Source organism: Phyllopteryx taeniolatus, chromosome 13 (genome assembly GCF_024500385.1).
Source record: "Phyllopteryx taeniolatus isolate TA_2022b chromosome 13, UOR_Ptae_1.2, whole genome shotgun sequence".
Classification (NCBI taxonomy): Eukaryota; Metazoa; Chordata; class Actinopteri; order Syngnathiformes; family Syngnathidae; genus Phyllopteryx; species Phyllopteryx taeniolatus.
In genome coordinates, this window is record NC_084514.1 from 1,887,218 (window position 1) to 1,903,659 (window position 16,442).

The following is a 16,442-nucleotide window of genomic DNA, read 5'->3' on the forward strand; positions in this document are numbered from 1 at the left end:
TGCTCCACAGTTTGTCTCAGCAGGACCAGGGGACAGGCCGGAGTGGGCAGCGCCATTGAGCAGGTTGTTTGGAACTGGCCCAAACGTGTGCTCAGCTGACAGTGCTCACTCGTGTCCAGAAGGTGGCTAACGGGATGAGGCCGGCCGGCCACGTGGCGGATTACGAGCAGCGAGAAGAAGGTAAAGAGATTAGACCCGAAACGGAATCTGCTGTTTTAACCTCATCACTGTTGCCGCTCTGACGGGAAGCGGCCTGAACTCGAGCCTGGATTCCGAGCGTGCCCCACCCCATCTCTCCTCTTTCCCCCCTTTCGTTGCCTCTGCTCGTCCATCCATGCGGCCGCATCTCCCGTCCACCGGGATCCGACCGCGGCACCCAGAAACGTAGACAACAACTTGAACGGCACTAATGAGGACACTTATACACACTCTGCAAGAGAAGACAACCTGGAGATCTACCCCCTCGGAAATTAACCCACCATGCTTTTCAAATTGGGACTATTCTTCTTCATTTGGTGTCTGCTTGGCCTCCAAGCAAGTCAATTTCAAGGTAAGACCGCCTCAGAGATTACGTTTGCTCGTTTTTGGCAAATAGTCTGCATCGTTTTCAGAGGAAGGCGCGAACATTCAGTACCTACACAATCTAATGAATCTAGTTGATCAAACCATTCAGTCTTTACATAGACATTCATGTTTTCCATCTCCCATGGTGTCAGAAGTGGGATCCATTGGATGACTGGTAATTGATCATCCGGATTTTCCTGCCAAGATAGCGAAAACCACCTTAAATTTTGCAGTTTTATTACCTTTGGTAAGTTCGATTTAAGTGTGAGTCATTGTGAGGCAGTCTAAACTGTAAATCAGCCATGAAAGTTCATGGAGAGTTTATGCTAATAATGAAAGATAAAATGTGAGGAAAGAAAATTATATTATACTGGTGTATGACTATAAAATAAGGGGAATAGCCTTGTAATGCGATATGATACATTTCTGTCGTTACAATTTAAAAATGATTTTATTTTGTTACTATGCAATGCAATATGGTTCTTATTGCGGTTGTATATTGCAGTAGTTTAGAACTTTACTGCATTGAATCGAGAGTTGTTTTTCATATTTAGGATTGTGGCACTATAACGATAAAGTGCCTTTGTTGTCCTCATCAGACTCACTCAGTTATCCTGAAAATGTAGTAGAAATAATAAAACACTGAGGCTTTATTTTAAGTGGCCAAACATTTTCAAATATACCAGCACAAAGCTAATTCTCTGAACATGTTTTCCCTTCATCATATACCATTTATATACATGAAAATGCTGTGTCCACCCTGTCATTTTTGAGTAACTCCCCCTTAAAAACCCTCTAATCTTTTCAGTGTCTTCAGGACCAGCGTTTTGTTTTCAATTGAGGCTAAAACAGAGTATAATTGCACAATAAAACTCTTACTCTTATGTTTGGAAATTTTCATCATATTGTTGATGTTGTCAAGCTTAACATGTCCACTCTGTCATCGTGAAATGTCAATTGATATCAAAATGCAAAATATATTCTTAAACAGTACATAGCCAGCTTGCTAACAGAATCACATTTGCTAAGTGAAAGGCTACCATTAAAGGCAAACATTAGCCAAAAATTGTCAGCAAGCTCACATATTTTGCTGTTTGCGTGTACATTGTCTGCTCGGAGTTAACGTGTAAAAGAGTGGGAGCTTGACCAATATGCATTTCTAACAGCATAACATCTACGTAATACCATGAAAATGAAGTTTAATGGAAAAGCTACACTTCATGTTGAATGCCCTCCCTGACGCAACCCACCCATTTTTATCCGGGCTTGGGAGTGGCAGTGGCTATATATTTTTTTATTTATTTGATCTTTAAGTAACATTTTTAGGTAAAAGTAACATTCTTATGATTGCTAATAACAAAAGAAATAAAAACAATTTAATTATAAGTGCCTTTGAAAACACTCATAAACTTTCCAGCACAGGTTAAACAAAAACAACAGATAAAATATGAAAAATGAATGAATAATGATAATTAAGTAGAACATGTCAATATAAAAAGATGGAGTGCACATTTTTATTTAATTACAGGGGAGGAGCAAAATATCAGAAATGTCATAGTATAATGCAGTGAAGTTGCACATCAGTGCAAACTACAATCACAATAATAATCCACTAAATAATGCCAATCAATGCTGAGCAAAAGGCAGAATATTTGATGTGTTGAGAGGTTGCAGGTGTACCTAAAGTTGTGGGCAGTGGTATTTACTCGCACGATCAAGGGCCAACGCTGCGGAATGAAATGAGAACATTTTTAATTACAGCACAAAAGCTGGTTGAAGCACACAAGTATTCTGCATGAACAAAACAAGTGGCTCTGTGTGCGTAGATAGTAAAATGTGATAACATCTAGTGTCTTGATTGGTGTGATGTTGCCCGCTTGAGCTCATTATGCCAAAGGAAACAAAAACCATTCTGTTCCCGGCGTCACAGGACGCTAATCTTTTTTGGCTTGTAACTCCGCCAGGCGGCCTCGTGTGCCTGCGTCCGCCATTAAGGCCTCTCGTCCCTCCTCCCCACTCTCATCCCCGTGGCTGAGCATGTGCACAACAAAACAATAACAACAAAAAACCACCCTCATTTGAAGGTTGTCTTATCAAAAAAAATAATAATCATGCAAGACCACCTTTAATGCTAATACTTCGTCAAATTAGCGTGTTTTGCCTGGAGCTGGTAGCCCAGATGAGAATCCATCCATCATTTTTCATTACATTTTTCTAGAATTTTTGTTCTTATTAGGGCTGCGGATGAGCTGGAGCATGTCCAAGCTGACTTGAGGTGAGGGTTGAGGCATATAATATAAATGAATACGAATTCAATGAATGTGCAGGTCGGGTCTAACATTCCCCATTGTGACTGCAGCCACAAATAAATAAATGGAACTCCACACAGAGATGTTCCAACAGAGATTCAAGCCCCGATCACCTGACAACCACACCGCACTGAATGTCATAATATCTATTATGATATTTTTTCTTTAAAAAAAAAAAAAAAAAAAAAAAAAGCCTTTTTGGAGAAAACAAAATGTAAAGAAAAAGTAGCCAGAACGGAAGAAAAAAAAAATCATGATTTTGTGAAAAGAAGTTGTAATACTATGAGGGAAAACATTTTTTTTTCTTTAAAATAAAAATCTACCGCTTACAAAAACAAAAATGCTTATGTTTTAGTAGAAGGCTACTGTTTTTCAAGTGCTTCATGATTAAATTTGATGTGATTACTGTGTAGGGTAGCCGAGCCCACAGATTCAACCCCACAAATGCTCCCTTGCAACAAGCACAAAAGTGTGACCTTTGGCATCCCCTGATAATGATTCTTTGAAAATTCTCGGCTTGGAACCATTTCTGATTTGGATTTGTGAGCGCGTGTTTGTGCAAGGCAATGTACTCACCATTGTCCATTGCCTTTCATACATGATGTCAAGGACGTCAATAATACAATACACCGTGCTCATGTACTGCAAAGACATGGAAAAAATAAAAAAAAGAATTGAATGAAGAGACAAAATGGGCATCAACAAAAGTTTAATTCATTGGCCAATGTTCCCTCACACGGCATGTCAGAGGTGCACTATTCACTTTCCCAATGACACGCCGCTGCTCATTCACGTGGAAATCTGAAGGACGTGCTTTGGAGTGTCGATCTTCAAGGCTGACGTAGGGAGAAAACACACCCACACAGCATCCTTTCTCTCTAAGTCACATTGTGAACATTTTTATCAGCTTTCCTTTTCACCCGATGAATTAGCAGAATGATGCGTGAGAAAAATATTGTCAGAATCAGAAGCATCTTTGTGACCTTGTGTCCATCACGTCATGTCAGAACTGTGCACAAACCTTAGGCAGCCTTAGTTTAAAAAAAATAATCTTTTTACATATTTTAGCAGTGCTGTGAGCCTGTGATCACATACAGTACAAAGAAAACATTGCCATTGTATGAATGCAATCAGAAAACAATGACAAACAAATATCTACTCCAAAACAAAAATTACACATACTGTAGTTGCTGTATATTTGTACTGTATATATTCTTAAGAATCTGCATGACAAAATGAACTAGTGTCTAACAAATACACATAATGAAGACCAGTCCACGGTATACCTCGCCTCTCACACAAAGTCAAGTCTGTTTGGCTACGCGGCAGCTCAACCGCGACCCTAATGAGGATAAGCGCAATAGGAAATGGGTAAATGAATGGATGGAGGAAGGCAAAATACCAACTGAACAAATTGACCGTTGACCGCTCAGGTTGCAGGTCAGATTCATAAACAATTTGCCCCTTAGAAAATGATGGAAATAATCATAAAGCCTTTAATAAATACACAGGTAATTTCTAAAGTCACATTTTAATGTTGGCAAATGTCATAACAAGGGCAAAAATTACTTGGATATTAATATAAAAAACAAACAAAAAAAAATTAAAACAATGCATTCCATCAAACAGCGGCCACTATAAAGCCTTTAATAACTAGACGTTACAGACATGTTTAATGGAATATTTGCATTTTCTCAAATGTTATATAAATGTAAAAAAAAGTTCAAGTTTTAAATTTAATGCTCCATCATTTCATGTACCTCGGTGTCACATCCTTAACAGTTAATAACTATTATTAAAAATGGGGGGGGGGAACATGGACATTGAAATCAGAATCAGCTTTACTGGCCAAGTATATTACAAGACACACAAGGAATTTGTCTAATCTGTTCTAGGGTCAAACTCTCACACCATAATAAATGTAAAGGCATTTTCGGTCGTTGTTTTCACACAAGTCTAAAACAAGTCTATTCATTAATTTTAGGCCTATAGGCAACATTTTGAGTAATAAGTTAACCACTGCAAATTTTGAAGTGTAAAAACAAGAAAAAAAATAGTGCTAGTGGATTTTTTTAAAATGCTGTTAATAGTAAAACAAAAACAACAATCTACCTGAACTTTACACAAGTTACAATGTGTATTGCTGGATTTATTAAATCCTGTATCGGATGTTTCCTAGAGCTGCGTCCAGTCTAATGTCAAAGTGAATTCTGTGTAGAAGGCCATTAAAACAACAAAGCTAGTGTTCATCTCAGACGTTTGCACAACACAATCTGAGTGCTCTGTGCTCCGCACTGTTTGTCCACTGTCTGCACATGAGCGTGCATGCGTCCATCTCGCTTGCCAGATTCTAAAGAGGATCACGTTGCACAATTGATCTCTCGTTTTATTTTCCTCCTCCAAAACAACAAAGAACAACAACACAAAAATCTTCCGTTTTCTGCAAGCTTGTTTGATAATCCATAGGAGGCCCGTTTGTTATTTGGGTCTGATGACTTCCTGTCTGTGTTTGGGGGCTCATAAATCCTGGCTTATTGTCTTAAGGATCACTCTGAGGCCACCTGGCATCACAATGAAGGCTTTTCTTCTCAAACAGCTCGGGTGCAATACCGACGACTTGTGCACTGGCTTGTGTAACAGTGGCGAATTAGCTTCTGCTCGTACTCGCCGTGCGAGCTGGCGTCTACTGTACGTGGGCACGTGTCGCACCTCGTCCGTGCCCACATGTTGGTGTTATGCTTCATATGTGTTGATCTTCATAATCTCTCTTGGGCACTTGTTGTGATGTAATTCAGCCGTATGCTGTCGACAGGTTATTCCAGTGACATTTGACATTCATCATAATGATTGACATGTTTCTGGCCAGCGAAGAAGTACTACTGTACTGTAATGACTGACAATTACAGCAGCTGATGACAAGAATTGTGTTGTAGAACTGCTATTGAAGGTGCGGCCTCAAGACATCTTAATTTGTATCCTTGTCAGCATAATGTTAGTAACTTGGCCAACGAAGCGTTAATGACACATGCCTATTGTTGCTTGGGATTGACAATTAGTTCTGTCAAAGACCACGCAATAACGTGTTGAAGAAATGCTGATGAATGTGGGGACAAAAGAAACATTTGGAATCAGAATCAGATTTTTGTTTTATTTGTCATTTGTGGAAGCACCGCATTGGAAGACAGTCATAAACAAAATAGAACGCACAAGAGCAGCAATAAAACATGGCCGCTTGTGGAAAAGGCTAATAATCGCCTTACAGAAGGATACATTACCGTACAGAATAAATTATCAAAGAGAAAAAAATGTATTCTCAGGCTTACAACACCTGCAAGATAAAGTGCCAGACAATAGACACATCATTTGTATTTCATTGTGAGTTGTTGTGGCTGCGCACGACACAGTGGAAGAAACGAGAGGTGGAGCATTTAATAGAACGGGAACGTTTACCTGAAGGGAGAAGAACAAAAAGGCTGCCAGCAGGAAAACCTGTAGGGTTATTTACGATACTTAAGGCGTGAGACCAAAGCCTGGCACAGTATGTATCATTCAGTTCGGGCAGATCGATGCCGGACGCTCTGCGTGCGAGGAGCACAACTCTGTCAAGGGATTTCTTCATTTACAGTGCAGCTACCAAACCACACGATGATTGAGCTAGACAGGATGCTCTCAATTACGCATCAATAAGCTTTGCAAAATATGACGATTCAGATTGCGTTCCTTCAGTCTACGTAGGAAAAAAAGCCATAGTGGCTTTATAACAATGATTACCTGTGTTTAAGTAACAGTTAACAGAGAAAAACTAAAAATGACTCACCATCTTGATCTCAGTGACGGGATGTTGAGGGGCAGAACAATCAGGTAATCAAGTACAGGAAGCGAAAAAGCATTCGTATTCAGACTGATAAAATACTGAGTGAAGTGTACAGTAGACTGGTCAATGAAGAGCGAATGACATAGCTAACCAATAACTAGTGCTGCCTTGAGTGACTGACAATTGGACCAGCCAATGATGGTCTCCACAGTAAGAGACCATGCAAGGTGGTCAGTGGCGGTAAAGTGTGTGGTCACACAGGACAGCACGGCTGATGGCATGATGGCTTGAATGCACTTAATGGCTGGAAGTTTTACAGCTTTTTCAATTGGGGGGTTGTGGGGTTGGGGGGGTTCCAGATGGAACTCTTCCAACCTCAAAATTCTTTGTCTATTTGGGCACCTCTTAACAACGTTTGGGAAAATGTATAGGGGGACGTCTGTTGTTGCCCACCAAACCACATTTGGATGCTCCCACCCCTGGGTGGGAGCATGCCCGGGACCACTGCACCGTCCCCCCACCCCTTTGTATGCTACTGGTAAAAAGTGCTACATAAATGATATGTATTATAGAATTACAAATATTTCTGTCCCTCCTCCTTGCAGACATCCAGGATCATGGTATTTCCGGACTCAGGGATGTGAGGTACCGGCACTTTTTAGAAGCCTCTAGAACAACTAAATACAACAGTCACAAAGTAAGAGCCAGCGAGGATGGACATCGGAGGAAGAGGTCGACCATTCTCATGACCGGTGTCAAAGTATGCCCCCAGGAGTCCGTGAAAGCTGTCATCGACAGCCATCGAGCGTACTACAAGCTCCGAGGTATATGTGGTCATTTTTTGGGGGGGAATAATTAATTTATTCTTTTTCATTTTATTTCATGTATTTATTTTGAACATTATAGTTGTCATTAAGATTGATTGTGCAAATTGGTGTTGTTTTCCTTTTGGTCAGTGTTGCCTTTCACCTATTGATCTTTCGAAAACCTTTGAATAACCAATCATCTTGCAGATTGCCCTACCGAGCTGTGTCCCTGCCCTGTGTGTTCTTGTTTTGCTTCAAGAAGGTTGCTGCCACAAGTCAGCCTTGTCTTTTAGTTGAGTCGTTTTTGTCTAGATGTGCTCGCACTTTTCACCAAAATCTTGAAAAAAAACAAATCTTATATTTAAGAAGAATACAGATTGTCAGCTTCTGTGTCGTGCCTGTCTGATCCCAACGCATATTTGTACATTCCGCCCGTCAACGTTCCCATACAAACAGCTGCAAGTGCTGTACTAAAAAAAGAAGAAAGATGACTTTGGTGTTGTGGCCATTATTGCTGCATGCAGAAATTAATTTGCCAGAGAATAAAGATGGTGTTGGACAATTTGGACCATGCAGGCACAAAAAGACTCCATCGTGTTTGGGATATTTATGTTGATAAAGATATGCAAATGCGGCAAATTAAAAACATGAAGAAGTTGACCTTCATAGAATTGGACCAACTACTTTTAGTATTTTATTTATATTATTATATTTTGTTTGGAGTTATGCTCAAGCACTATTAGGAGGAGTTCCAGTCTGTTCTGTGGATTTACAGATGTATAATTACATTAATGAATATATGAATAATGATCAGAATGCAATAATTAATCCAAAGTAATTAATTCTCCATTTTCTCATAAAATGTGTGCATATTGCACATAATGTTTCGGTGCTACAATTTTCTCATGAAGAAAACTGTAAGAAGATAAGAGATTATTTCATAATCACACATTTACAATTGATACTGAATGTCAATAAAGGTTGGAAAATAGACCTGTGCAATCAAGTTAAAAATAAACCATGGTCTTATGGGCAACAATTCCTTTAGAAGTATCCAAAAAAATATGTTATGTAAGTGTGCACGTCCGCAAAAAATATTATTTGTTTTAAATCAGCTTTTTAGTTTCTTATAGCATTCAGTTATTTTAGGATTGAAGTGGCACCTTGCAATCTTATTTACCCAATTGTCCTTGCAAGAGTGCTCCTAATCGGTCAATTGTCCGAAAATGGTCCCCTTCTGCCCGCCCCACAAATTTTCACCAGAATATGTCTGGCCTTTTTTTTCAGTTTGTCAGGAAGCCATTTGGGAGGCCTTTCGTATCTTCTTGGACAGAGTACCAAAGACAGAGGAGTACCGATCGTGGGTTTACACCTGCCAACATGAAAACCTCTGTATGGACGACCTGGCTCAGAATTTCAGTAGTTCTCAGGAGCATCTGGACATGGTGGCCCGAGTGAGTGCTACTTTACTTTACTTACTGTAAAAGAAAAAAAAAAGTTAATACTCTACAGTCACATTTTTCATTAATACACAATTTTGCCAAAAGTAATTGCTCACCTGCCTTGACTCGCATATGAATTTAGGTGATATCCCATTCTTAATCCATAGGATTTAATATGACATCAGTCCACACTTTGCAGCTATAACATATTAAACTCTTGTGAGAAGGCTTTCAACGTTTAGGAGTGAGTTTATTGGAATCTATGACCATTTTTCCAGGAACGATATTTGTAAGATTACGCACCGATGTTGGACGAGAAGGCCTGGTTTTCAGTCTCCGCTCTAACTCATCCAAAAGTGTTGAATAGGGTTGAGGTCAGGATTGTGCATGCCAAGTCAAGAAATGGCACATCAAATTCTCTCATCCGTGTCTTTATGAACCTTGATTTGTGCACTGATGCACAGTCATGTTGGAACAGGAAGGGGCCATCTCCAAACTGTTCCCACAAAGTTGGAAATGTCCAAAATCTCTTGCTAAACTGACATGCATTTTATTTTTCCTTGTTTTTTTGGATAAAAACAAATAAAACAAAAGAAAAATAAAAACTATGCCTGTTACAATTATTTTTGAAATGTTCTATTAGATCCTAATGAATTGCAAATGTGTTGAACTTAAATGTGAAGTACAAATGAACTGCACTTAAGGGGTGATTTTCTCATGTACCCCTACAGGGAGCTTGCACACCATTAGTGGTACACACACCACACTTTGAGAATCAGTGATCAAACGTTTGTTTGTCTTTCAGAGAGTGGCCGAGCAGGCTGAACTTGAAGGGTACGTGCATGTTCATCTTCTTAAGTACCTTTTTTGTTTGTGTTTGTTGTCATTTATTTAAGGTTACTTTTATGTTTCGGTATGTACATTGACCAAGTAAGACTGATGCATTTATTTTTTTTAAAGTACAGTTTCTCTGATGTTATAAGAATACATGTACTGTATCTTGTTGGTTGTGTCATCAAATGTTTTATCCCTTAACCCATACATTTCAATACTTATTAAATAATAAAAAAATTAACATCCAAACTATTGTTGTACACTATGGAGTAAGATGTCTTATTTAAAAAAAAATGGGAAGCATGTGGTGATATTATAATTAAGTTTTGCTTAATATTTTGCTTTTGTAAAATGTTCATGTTCTAATGACTATTATCTCGTCGTTTCACCAGTGTGGTAATGGAAACACCAGAACCGGGAGTGGAATGTGAGTTAAAAAGAAGTGAGCTGATGACTTACCAATAGGTGTTTTTAACATTGGTTGACTAACTGTATGTTAACTTGCATATTTAATTTGGTCTCAGGTACCTGGACCCCAGCGGTTATGCTCAGTCCAACAGAAGATGATATGGTATTAAAACAATTTCAGCTTTATTTTTGAAATGAAAACAGTTTCTCTGAATAACAACTTCCTCTTTGCCAGATAAAAGAGGAGCCAAACTTGATAAAAGACAACTACGGGGAGTACATTGTGGAGTTCAATGCCACCATTGTGGAGCCATCATACATCGAGCTGATGCATGACCCCCAGGCAGCTGATGCTGATGACATCACTGGAGAAATAACCGAAAAGGTACGACGTCATGAGGGATCCACAGATTTTGAAAACTTTAGTCTACCTATTAAACTATTTGGATAAGTTAGATTCTTGCAAGAAGCATAGAATTGTCCAAACTATCAAACAGTTGCAGTCTGACCTAAATAAATGTCACTTGATCTTCAGGCTATATTGGCCTTGCTTTGTAGACCGTAGCTACTGTATGACCTGGACTGAAACCAAGTAGCTATTTTCCCTTACAGCCACAACGGGATGGCTGAGTGTGTCCACTTTACTCTTGGCCCAAACACATTCATGAATCTATGTCCACAGGTGGTCCTGTGGCTTGCAAGCCAGAAGGTTAGGTGTCGGGCTAATTATGTGAATAAGTACTCCAGTGTCACCTGATACTCTCACTGGTGAGCGAAGGATACCATCTTTGACATGATTTAATACCCTATCAACTCAGATTTTTAGCCTTTGGCAGTGCAGCGCTTCAGGTGGACTGTAAACTCATTGATGTATTTGGGCCACACATCTCTTGGCAAGCCCAGCGTTGCTATGGAAATGGAAGCAATCAATTAGAGGCACTGACACGGTAGTGATAGTTCCATGCTGGGAGTTCAGATTTTGTGGGGGGGGGGGGGGGGGGGGGGGGGGGGGGGTTAGGGGGAGTAGGATTATCGGCATTTCTGCAAAGAAGTGTTTTTAATTGGGTTTTAAATCAGTGGCGTGATTTAGAGCTGGAGATGTTGTCTTGATTGGAGTTCCAGAGGGTTGGGGCAGCAATGTCAAAGGCAATGTCATCCCTGACTTGTTGTGTTTGGTCCCAGTGATAGGGGTCAGAAGGTTTATATCAGATGGTGGTGTGTTGGGCTGTCACATTGGAGGAACTCCTTGAGGTATTGGGGCACAAGCTTATATGAGTCTGTGCTGTACAAAGAGCGAATGAATATGTTGGAAGATGCTTTTAATGTGTTCTGGGATTTGACGGTACGACAATTCAGTTAGGTACTTTATTTGTCATAGGGACAGTAAAATTAGTTGTCATTATTTAACCCATCCATGAGGATTAGTGGGCATAATCCAGATTTTGTGTCAGCATCAGCACCTTGTTTAATGGCTGGAAGTGAACGCTAGCTGTTATTAGTTGTGCCCAGCAATTGACTGGCGACCAGTCCAGGGTGTACCCCACCTCTCGCCCATAGTCAGATGGGAAACACTTCCGTTACCCGCGACCCTAATGACTACAAGCACATTAGAAAATGGATGATTGTTTAGTTGTGGGGAAAATCAAGGGGGGACAGATATTAGGAGTTATGATTTTCGTGGAGCTGGAAATCTGTGGATCATCAGTATCAGAGTCCATATGAAATGTCCAAGGGGTATGGACACTGTGAGTAACTGAGGCTGAGTAAGACGTGCAATTACTGATGGAAAGTTAAATCTATCCAAGATATAGGATCAGTTAGTCAGATTAAACATGATTAAGTTTTATCCATCCATCCATCCATCCATTTTCTGAGCCGCTTATCCTGACAAGGGTCACCGGAGTGCTGGAGCCTATCCCAGCTGTCATCGAGCAGGAGGCCGGGTACACCCTAAACTGGTCTCCAGCCAATCGCAGGGCACATATAAACAAACAACCATTCGCACTGACAGTCACACCTACGGGCAATTAGGAGTCTTCAATTAACCTACCATGCATGTTTTGGGGCTGCGGGAGGAAACCGGAGTGCCCGGAGAAAACCCACTCAGACACGGGGAGAACATGCAAACTCCACACAGGCAGGGCCGGGGATTGAACCCCAGTCCTTAGAACAGTGAGGCATCTGCGGCACAGTGGACGACTCGTCCACTGTGCCGCTGATTAAGTTTTAAATTTATGAAAACAATAGTATGGAGAAACTTTTTAAAACATATCTAGTTGGATTGTATTTGAGTTTATGCCTCTTCTTCTTTTGGTAGATGCTTCATGCGCTTAAAAAAATTCCAGGATTCAAAGAAATTCGCATGTTGGGATTCAGGTGAGTTTATCGTGGTTTTATTAAAAGTTAAATAGTATCAAGCTTGCATTGTAGTTAATGATTAGTACAAAAACACAGTGAATATAACAGAATTGGTGCACGCATACAGTATGATATTTGTTCCCGAAATACACTTCGTAGGGGTTTGTTGAATTGTCAATGTAGCCCATTATCCCAAAACAGTCTGTCACCGTGGTATGGTATGGTATGGTATGTATTGGAGCAATTTATTGTCAGATCTCAATGTGTGGAACATACAGAACATGCAAACTCAACACAGGCGGAGTTCTTCTCAGTAACAAAATTACTTTTCCAAGAGGCAACTGCTACTGCTACTGTAAAAAAACAACAACAAACAAACAAAAAAACTTAAAACATCCATTCATACATGCTCTTTTTTGTATGAAGTTTGTGGCTTTGTGACTCGTTGTGTGCATCAGCTCAGAGGATGTGATTGTGCACTATGCTGCGGTCTTTGATGGAGACACTGAGCTCAGTGATGACCCAGAGACTCCAGACGGGCAGACGAATATGAATGTCCCTAAACTGAGGCACATGATAGTGAAAGCTTTCCAAAAAGAGCCATCGCTTCTGCTGGACATCCAGAATCTAACCTTTCAAGCTGGTGAGCACAATTTTCACATTGTTCAAGCAGAGCTGCTGAAGAAAAAGTTGAATCTATTTTTTTATGTGTTTCTTCTCAGTAACAACAGCTTACCCAGATGCAGAGCTCAGCATGTACACCACTGGGAGCGGGGATGTCATCAAGGTCATGGAAGAGGACAGCACCTTAAAGTTCTTCCCCACAGTAGCAGCAACCGAAAATACCTTTGAAAGTACCAAAATCCAACCTCAAGTACACACCGCTGTGCCTTCCGAACTGACCGCCCTCCCAGAATCCACCTCTGCACCCACAGCCCTCAATGAGGCGCCAGTGGCAGCAGCAGTGGAGGAGGCGTCTGCAGGTGATCCTTCAGGGGAGATGAGTGATGTACCCACTCCAACTCCAGCACCAGAAGCTATCCTAGAGCAGGAACAAGAGGTGGCGGTGAAGGACACAGGTCCATTGGAAATTAACAGTGGAGGTAAGCCTTTAAATTAATAATTTCTCTTAGGGTAAACACTAAATTAAAGTCTATTTTTCCTTTTGCTAGAATCTGAAGGGGCAGACACAGGAGAGAATGATTACTTAACCTCGTCACCACCAGACTCCCATTCTGAAATAGTGATCATTGATGAAGCTCACCTCTCTGGCACAGAATCTGCATTGCTGTTTCATGAGGATGCAATTATAGGCATGGAACCAGAGCTCGACATGCAGCCTATATCGTCACCTGCAGACAAAGGCGATTCTCCCATAGAAGTCACAAATGAATTATCAAGCATTGCCTCCACCAACGCCCCAACCGAAGTCTCCAGTGGAGCCAACAGCAACTCTCCCAATGAAGTTTCTATTGAAGTACTCAGCAAAATCCTTAATGAAGCCCCCAGCGAGGCCTCCAACAAAGTTTCTAATGAAGTCTTTAGTGAAACTCCCAGCGACATCCCTACCAAGAGCTCCAGTAAAGACCCTAGTGATGTTCCTAGTGTTGTCCCCAACAAGGTCTCCAGTGAAGCCCCGAGTGAAGCCTTCATCAAGCTCCCCAGCATAGTCCATGACAAAGTCTCCACTGAAGTACCCAGTGAATCCCCCATGGAAGTCCCCAGTGCAGTCCCTAGCAATGTGCCCAACAAGGTCTCCAGTGAAGCTCCTAGTGATCTCAGCACCAAGGTCCCCAGTGAAGCCTCCGGCGAGACCCCTAGGGAGGTTCACGACAAAGTCTCCATTGAAGCCCCCGATGAAGTAATTAGTGAAGCTCCAGGTGATGTCTCCACAGAATCCTCCAGGGAAGCCCCCAGCATTGTCCCCAGTGCAGCCTCCATTGAAGTCCCCAGTGAAGGCCCCAGTGAATCCTCCAGCAATGTGCCCACTGAAGTCTTCAGCGAGGCCCACAGCGGGCCCCAAGTCGAAGTCTCCAACAATGTCGCCACGGTAGATCCCATCATTACCCACAACAAAGCTACCAGTGAAGCTCCCAGCAAGGACCACAGTAAAGCCACCAACGCAGTGTCCAGTGAAGCCCCCAATATTGTCCCCACTGAACTTCCTAGTGAAGTCTCTAGCAAAGTCTCAAGTGAAGGTCCCATCGAGGTCCACATCCAAGTCTCCAACCCAGTCCCAACAGAAACCCCCAGCATTGTCTCCAGTGAAGCCACCAGTGAAGTATCCAGTGAGAGCCCTGGGGAATCCCCCAGCCCAGGCCCCAGTGAAGGAGAAGGAGCTGATTCTACTGGAGGACACAACGGTGTCACCCCAGCCTTGGCGGACCTTCCTTCAGAAAACTCCAACATCCAAGACGATGTGGAGCCGAAACAGGGTGGGACAGAACTGACTGAGCCTCTGGAGATGGAAAGCAGTAGTGTTATATACCCTTCAGAGGCTGACGAGCGTTCCACAGCTGCCCCAGCCTCAAAACAAGCCAGCACTCCCATAATGGCTGCGGTGCAGCAGAGCAGAGAGTTGGTGGTTTTCTTTAGCTTGAGGGTGACAAACATGATGTTTTCTGATGACCTGTTCAACAAGACCTCCCCAGAATATAGATCACTGGAGAATACCTTTCTTGAGCTGGTAGGTACACAAGCTTTTGTGCTGGATGTAATATTGATGCATACTACCTTTTGGTACTTTCTTTTATGAACACATCAGTGTGATGAAAATGTTTATTTACTATTTGACGAGGTCATTGGAGCTTAATATAGACTTTGTGAGGATGCACTTTGTAGCAAGCCTTATCCTCACAGCTGCCAATCGAACCAAACATATCGTAAGACATTTCATTTTTTTCCTCAAATTATATATATATATATACTGTAGATTTCTTTCATAAAAGTTGCAAAGTATGATATGGTGTTAAGCAATGGCCAAATTCCTAATAGTGTGCTGTTGCCACCAAATTGTATAACTATTGAGCACTGGACCGTAACAGTGATTTACAGTAGGAGAAAAGGCACAAAACTCAATAAGAAACTTGTTTGTTTTCATTTTGTCTTTTTACTTCGTGGCTGCCCCTACAGTTGTCAAGTACACCTACTTTTTCTACGGTGTTGAAATGCAAATTGACTGTGGCAATCATTTATTTGCTGACAAAGACCCAGTCCAGAGCTGAAAGAAACTAAAGAAGCCAAGCAAATGAATGTACATGCTAAACACTAACAAAACTTACATAAACATTGTGTGATCATGTTAGCATGCATATCAAAGTACCGCCACAACTCATGACAGTGACGTTAGCACCGACACTAGCGCTAACACAATAGGAGCAGTGTCCTGGCTGGTTCAAAATATTTTAGACTTCTACCGCAGATGACTTGGGGTTGGTTCGGTCTTGTCATCTCATTACAAGCCAGCGTTTCAGCCCAAATGACTTAATAAGTCTTATTTTAAGGTCAAACGATTACTTAGTTCAAGTCAAGTGTTGGAATGAACAAGGTCTTCATATAATTGTGTTTCACTCAGACTCAACATTCTGGGCCTAGAAAGCTGCCAAATCCTGGAGCATCCAGTAAATCTGGGCCTAGGAGACAGACGACTTTAGCCTCCATACCGGTATTTTTCTTCCATATTGGAACTCACATGTGTGACGTCTCAGAGAGAGCGCAAACCTTTCTACCTAACACACCTTTCCTAACTCAGTATGACAAATTGAAGGCACACTAACACACTTTTCACCGTAGACATCACTGTAGCTGCTGACATTTTTTTTTTAAATCAAGCTTTGGTTCGTCCCGAGTGTGTTGGTGTTTTTCTTTTTCTTTTTTTTGCCTTAATTCTGTCTTCAGCATATAGAAA

The 16,442-nt window shown here is 41.3% G+C and overlaps 1 protein-coding gene across 3 annotated transcripts in view; it reads left to right on the forward strand.

Annotated features, from left to right (window-relative positions):
- The window catches only part of impg1b (interphotoreceptor matrix proteoglycan 1b), a 32,240-nt gene continuing 15,798 nt past the window's right edge, over positions 1-16,442 (forward strand). For 2 of the 3 annotated variants that reach the window (XM_061795653.1, XM_061795655.1), the window contains exons 1-12: positions 1-550; positions 7,293-7,511; positions 8,781-8,947; positions 9,741-9,769; positions 10,162-10,196; positions 10,294-10,340; positions 10,413-10,562; positions 12,495-12,553; positions 12,994-13,178; positions 13,258-13,638; positions 13,708-15,221; positions 16,110-16,199. In XM_061795653.1, the coding sequence (XP_061651637.1) occupies positions 481-550; positions 7,293-7,511; positions 8,781-8,947; positions 9,741-9,769; positions 10,162-10,196; positions 10,294-10,340; positions 10,413-10,562; positions 12,495-12,553; positions 12,994-13,178; positions 13,258-13,638; positions 13,708-15,221; positions 16,110-16,199 (2,946 nt within the window). In that variant the 5' untranslated portion in view covers positions 1-480. The remainder of the gene's footprint in view (positions 551-7,292; positions 7,512-8,780; positions 8,948-9,740; positions 9,770-10,161; positions 10,197-10,293; positions 10,341-10,412; positions 10,563-12,494; positions 12,554-12,993; positions 13,179-13,257; positions 13,639-13,707; positions 15,222-16,109; positions 16,200-16,442) is intronic. The other variant, XM_061795654.1, reaches the window with a different exon arrangement.